The 6,500-nt window shown below is 47.8% G+C and overlaps 1 protein-coding gene across 8 annotated transcripts in view; it reads left to right on the top strand.

The window, feature by feature from the left end:
* The first annotated feature begins 791 nt into the window (after positions 1-791).
* The window catches only part of KRR1 (KRR1 small subunit processome component homolog), a 20,063-nt gene continuing 14,354 nt past the window's right edge, over positions 792-6,500 (top strand). For 6 of the 8 annotated variants that reach the window (XR_008664810.1, XR_008664808.1, XR_008664813.1 and 3 more), the window contains exons 1-2: positions 792-1,077; positions 4,707-4,880. Coding sequence is in view for 2 of the 8 variants with exons in the window: in XM_055328015.1 (XP_055183990.1) it covers positions 994-1,077 (84 nt within the window). In the remaining 6 variants the exon portion in view is untranslated. The remainder of the gene's footprint in view (positions 1,078-4,706; positions 4,881-6,500) is intronic. The other 2 variants (XM_055328015.1, XM_055328016.1) reach the window with 1 other exon arrangement.

Below are 6,500 nucleotides of genomic sequence, written 5' to 3'. Positions count from 1 at the left end.
CCAGAAATTCAACCTAAGACTTCCCCAACTTGTGCTGCAGAGAATTTTAGAAATGGCAAGCAGTAAGACCAGTCACCAAGATAAGTCTCATCATTAGTGAGTCTAAGAATTTTTAGATTTTTAGAAGTGCAAAAGTGTGCAAGTAGTGAAAGGCCTCACACTGAGGCCATATGCAGCGTTGAGGGAGCCGTTTTGGGAAACCTTAAGCTCCAAGCCATATGCAGCGTTGAGGGAGCCGTTTTGGGAATACTTGAGAAGCGTCACTTAATTGCATGGTTCTGGCTCAGAAGAAGTACCAAGACCCTGGGAACGTACCATCAGAAACAGACTTTTAAGACTGTCTTACAAAAAAAAATCATCAGTTTTAGTTTTGTTTTATAAATTGGAAATGCAAATAAAGTGCGTGGCACCAAGTAGTCTCAGTAAATGGTAGCGATTGTGCCAGTCTCTGCCATCAAGGACCAGGCATCTCCGTATTTGGCCTTCCCAGTTAGGCCCAGTGCTTGCTTGACGGCCAAATACATATCATCAAACGAGTGGGTGGGTGGGTGACGTGAATTGCAGCCGGTTGCCGACGATTGAACGCTGCGACCGAACCCCGGAGTCCAAGACCCTGAGCTACATACACACAAGGACCCACAGGAGGCTGTACGCAGCAGAGCTGGGCCTCCAGCCTCCCCATAGCGCTGGACTACAACTCCCAGCATGCAGCCGACCTCCGTGGTTGCCGTGCATCCTGGGAAAACAGTCCGCGGCTCTCCATTGGCCACGCAGGAGAAGCGCCGGTAGCTTGGGCACCGTCGCAGGCCGCGGCGTACGCACGCACGGGGATTGCGCAGACCTCCTCGTCCGCGTTCTATGGAACTCATTTCGAGCCAACAGGTTTTTAGGCCTGAATAGCCGGTAGGATGTAAGAGCAGCCCCACTTCCGGGGAATAGCCGGTAGGATGTGAGAGCAGCCCCATTTCCGGTAGCGCCGGAAGCAGCTGGAACATGGCGGCCTCCTGCTGCCACGGGCTGGCGCCGGCGAACCGAGAACTGAGTTTCGTCCGCAGCAGCCGAAGCCGGAGAAGCGAGGTGAGTTCGAGTGAGAACCGAGGCTCGGGGCGTGGCTGCTGCGTTGCCCCTGGCCGGGGACGTGGCGTCGGTTCTGTGCAGTCCGCCTGGGGGCCGGGGGGGTCGGGGGAGGCCGGGCCTGTGGACCGGCGGCGCTGCGGGGCCGAGACGCCTGTGCAGGTGCGGACGGGCCCGAGGGTCGGGGGGGCGCCGGGGGCCTGCGCTCGCGGCCGGGGCTGGACGCCGTCGGCTAAAGGGCGGGTGGGCGGCGGCAGCGGGGTGGCCCAGGTGAGCCGCCGACCTCAAGTGCTCTCGCCCTGGGCCCTCAGGAGGTGTCCTGGGACCTCGAGCTCTCACTCTGGGCCCTCGGGAGGTGTCCTGGGACCTCGAGCTCTCACTGTGCATCCTCAGGAGGTGTCCTGGGACCTCGAGCTTTCCCGCTGGGCCCTCAGGAGGTGTCCTGGGACCTCGAGCTCTCACTGTGCATCCTCGGGAGGTGTCCTGGGACCTCGAGCTCTCACTGTGCACCCTCAGGAGGTGTCCTGGGACCTCGAGCTCTCACTGTGCATCCTCGGGAGGTGTCCTGGGACCTCGAGCTCTCCCTCTGGGCCCTCAGGAGGTGTCCTGGGACCTCGAGCTCTTGCCCTGGGCCCTCGGGAGGTGTCCTGGGACCTCGAGCTCTCCCTCTGGGCCCTCGGGAGGTGTCCTGGGATCTCGAGCTCTCCCTTTGGGCCCTCAGGAGGTGTCCTGGGACCTCGAGCTCTCGCCCTGGGCCCTCAGGAGGTATCCTAGGACCTCGAGTTCTCACTGTGCACCCAGTGACACAGGTGGTGTCCTGGGAGTAAGGACCTAGAGCTCTCCCTCTGGGCCCTCGGGAGGTGTCCTAGGACCTCGAGCTCTCACTGTGCATCCTCGGGAGGTGTCCTGGGACCTCGAGCTCTCCCTCTGCCTCTCGGGAGGTGTCCTGGGACCTCGAGCTCTCACTCTGCACTCTCAGGAGGTGTCCTGGGACCTCGAGCTCTCACTGTGCACCCTCAGGAGGTGTCCTGGGACCTCGAGCTCTCCCTCTGGGCCCTCAGGAGGTGTCCTGGGACCTCGAGCTCTCCCTCTGGGCCCTCGGGAGGTGTCCTGGGATCTCGAGCTCTCCCTTTGGGCCCTCAGGAGGTGTCCTGGGACCTCGAGCTCTCGCCCTGGGCTCTCAGGAGGTATCCTAGGACCTCGAGCTCTCACTGTGCACCCAGTGACACAGGTGGTGTCCTGGGAGTAAGGACCTAGAGCTCTCCCTCTGGGCCCTCGGGAGGTGTCCTAGGACCTCGAGCTCTCACTGTTCACCCTCAGGAGGTGTCCTAGGACCTCGAGCTCTTGCCCTGGGACCTCGAGCTCTCACTGTTCACCCTCAGGAGGTGTCCTGGGACCTCGAGCTCTCCCTGTGCCCTTAGCGAGGTGTCCTAGAAGTCTGTAGTCACATAACAGATTCAGCGGAATGCAGGGTCTGAGGCGCTGAGAGTAAAGCCAGCACATGGGAGATACAGCGGGACCGCACCCGAGTCCCGAGGAGCGCTCTCTACCTCTGCCCTTTCCCGTTCCCAGTCGTTCTGATCATTTTCTGTGCTCCACATAATCTTTACCGCCCGTGCCCGGAATGGTTTGATGCTTTCAGTGTTTGAATTTTTACGAATGCAAGAGGGTTCTGGATGTTCTGCTTGCTTCCGAGGCTTAGCCTTATTTTTCTTACTGAGTCAAGGTGATCCGCGTAGCTGTCGTTTAATATTTTCCTTTGATACTGATGCTGTTTCCTTCCATGAATGTCCACTTCTGTATATTTCCATTCTGCTGTTTGTGGACATTCGGGTTGTTCCCGCTGCCTGCCATTACCAGCAGCGCTCCTGTAAACGTCTCCGTGTGTATCTCCTGGTTTGCACGTTCCGGTTTCTCACATTATGCACATGGGACGGGCATCCCTGAATGAGAGTAGTGCAGGTAACGCTGGAGACGCTCCGGCGGCCGTGGGTGAGAGTTCTCCTTGCTCTGCAGCCGCGCCAGCGCCTGATGCCCTCTGCAGGTTGGATTTCTGTCATTTTGGTAAGTGTGAAATGCTGTCTGGTTGGGGTTCTAATTTGAGCTTCCCTTATTACTAATGAGGCCACACCTTTTCACGTGTTTTGGGGGCTATTGGCACTTCTCTATTGTGAAACTCCTGTGAAATTTTTTTGCTAGGTTTTTTTTTTTAATTTGTAGCTATTTAAGTGTTTAAATTGAGTAGAGACTTGGTAAGATACATATTTTAAGTAATCACGGTTGTAGAACTTGAGGGTTTGGTGGGTTGTTTTTTTTTTTTTTTTTTTTTGGAAGTGATTTATGAAGCTTAGCTAATTCTCTGTGATTTGAACCAGCAATAATAAACTGGATGTGAGTGTGAGAAACAGAAGCAAGTTTACCGTGGGGTATAACAAACCACAAAGGCCCTTTTCTCAGACTTGGTGTGTGTAAGAATCTCCTAATGAGATTATTAGAACACAGATTCTTGGGGCTCATCCAAGAGATTCAAATTTGCTAGGTCTGAGTCGGAGCCCAAGAATTGTATTTGTGACTAACTCCTAGTGTGTGCTGATACTGCAGGTCTATGGGTCATACCTTTGAGTAGTATTGAATTAAAGTGTCGCTGTTAGATTTAAGAGATTCCTAAAATCCAGGACCAGGAGTGTTAATATATGATGTTGGAGATCCTTTATGCCCTTAAGAGACATTTCATTTTATTGAAAGGAGATTTAGGCTGAATTACCTTTGTGTCCCTTTAGACAGGTCACTAATCTTTTTGGACTGAATGTCTTTTATAAAATGGGAAAAATAATACCGATTCTTCCCACCTTTCACAGTTGTCCTGAAGGTGTATACAGAAATAAGGCATATGAAAACTCTTTGGAAAGTCTAAAACCATATACCAGTGACGGTAACTGAAAGTTTACAGCAGAATATCAGCTTTTAAGTTTGTGTTTGTGCAAATATACAAACACAAATATATATGCCTGTGCATATACACACACATGCTGCAGTTCAGGAAAATCTAAAAGGTTATTTATATTGAAAATAGTCATGTAGGGGATCCCTGGGTGGCACAGTGGTTTGGCGCCTGCCTTTGGCCCAGGGCGCGATCCTGGAGACCCGGGATCGAATCCCACGTCGGGCTCCCAGTGCATGGAGCCTGCTTATGCCTCTGCCTGTGTTTCTGCCTCTCTCTCTCTCTCTCTCTCTCTCTCTCTCTGACTATCATAAATAAAAAAAAAAAAAAAGAAAAAAGAAAAGAAAATAGTCATGTAAACAAAGCAGTATTTGGATCTTTAAGTTAGTGTAGTACAATATAAGTTTTTTGAGTATCCTACTGTCAGGCATATGCGAATTACTGTAGACCCGAGGAGCATCCCTGCCCTTAAGGAACTTTGTCTTAGGAGGCTGAAGTATAGACAGTTAATTTTAATACAGTATGTTGATAAATAATGATGGAGTCATGTTCTTTGTTGAATAATCTAAAGAGCATGAGAATAGGAACTACAAGGAGTATTGGGAAACATGTAAATATATGCATATAAGCATTTTTAAAAGTGTCCAAGAGAAGGGTAAAATCTTACGTGTAAGTTTCTTCTCCTCTTTAGATGAATCAGAACTCCTCACTGTACCTGATGGTTGGAAGGAACCTGCGTTTTCTAAAAAGGACAATCCCAGAGGCCTCTTGGAGGAGAGCAGTTTTGCAACTTTGTTCCCAAAATCTAGAGAGGCTTACTTGAAAGAGTGCTGGCCTTTGGTACAGAAGAGCCTTGAATGAACATGTATGCACATTTTATATATTTCTTTGAGGTTTTGCTCCTTACACCTTTACATATATATATATATATATAAATAAGTATGTATGCTGGTGGATTTTTTTTTAAAGGTACTAGCATAAATGGTTAATGTGCCTTTGTTTTTTGGTGTTTTTGTTTTGTTTTGTTTTAAGAAATATCTTTAGAGAGAGTAAGTGCGAGTGTGTGTGCCTATGTGCATGTGCGAGTAGAGGTTGGGGGGAGGGTAAGAGAATCCCACGTGGACTCTGCTGAACACAGAGCTCGACATGGCGTTCAGTCTCATGGTCCTGAAATCATGACCTGAGCAGAAATCAAGGGTCGGTCGGATGCTTAACTGAATGAGCCACCCAGGTACCCCGGTTCCTTTGGTATTTTAAACAGCCTAGGTATAAGCTTTATTCTTATAATCCACTTGTTTTTTATTTTGTGAGTAATAGATTACTTTGAAAAATTCACTTACCTTTAGAACTTTAGGGATCTCATGGACTTTCTGTGAACTCCAAGTTTCAGGATGCCTGTTCTATACTGTGATATTTGCCATGTTTCTGTGTAGTTTGAGTTGAGGCCCGTTCCTGGATGGTTTCTTAACTTTCATTTTAAATGGAAGAGGGGGGTGTGGCCAACTTGCCCTATATGTAGCTGCTGCCGTTTCCCTAGAGCAGTATATTTGTTTTTGTTTTTCAAACTATGGATTGCAAAACCCATTAGTGGAGCAAGAAATCCCATTTAGTGGATATAATGAGCCTTTATAAAAAGGAATGCATCCAAAAAAATAAATAAAAAAAATAACGTATCACATATGGTAAGGATAAGTTTCATTTTATGAAGCTTTGGGTTCATTTATATATGTGTACATGAACACATGTGCACACACTAGGTTGTGATATAAAATGTATTTCTCATCTAGGTGACTGCTCTGGAGCTGTTTGTGCCCATTAGGTATTAGGGTGGTTCAGCAAACCGCAAGCTGTTTTACAGCTACCTCTGAGATTAGACTTGTGAACTCATAGAGACCAAACCTTATGTTGAACTGTTCATCACTCACTACACTGAAATATTATTCACAACATACTATCAGTCAGAAAATGACATTTTAATTTGCTTTGTTGAAATCTGGTTCTTCCTATTAAGAGTTAATGCGTAATTTTCCATTTATTGCTTCTTTCTGAACCTGTGAGAATTTGTTTTCGCTTTGTATTTAGCTAATACAAACCAGCTAGAAAAAAGTTTGAAGGGAAAGTCTATTCTTAACCCAAAGGAGCAGATGGCAGATCAGAGCCCGGTCCAGGATAGAGGAGCTATATGTAGCTTTAGATTTTCACCCTAGGTCTTAAGTATGACCTCATTTGCATTGATAACATATTTTTTAAACTAGAAATAATCTTTATCCCAATAAGTACAAAGTTCTAAAGCCAAGTAAGTACAAATGGTTTCAGTTGCCTGAGTTTTTTATTTTCTTTGAAATATGAAAGTAATCAAGTGTTCATTATTTATATCAACTACTCAGCTTCTTCAAGGGGGGAATTGATAGAATTAGAGAGAGCTTAATTTACAGTAATTAATAGTTTGATTAGGATAGGCTGTCTATAATTACCTAAAACTGAA

The sequence above is a fragment of the Nyctereutes procyonoides genome, unplaced genomic scaffold (assembly GCF_905146905.1).
Source record: "Nyctereutes procyonoides isolate TBG_1078 unplaced genomic scaffold, NYPRO_anot_genome, whole genome shotgun sequence".
NCBI lineage: Eukaryota > Metazoa > Chordata > Mammalia > Carnivora > Canidae > Nyctereutes > Nyctereutes procyonoides.
The sequence above is the reverse complement of the archived record's forward strand: the minus strand, read 5'-3'. Positions and strand labels throughout refer to the sequence as shown.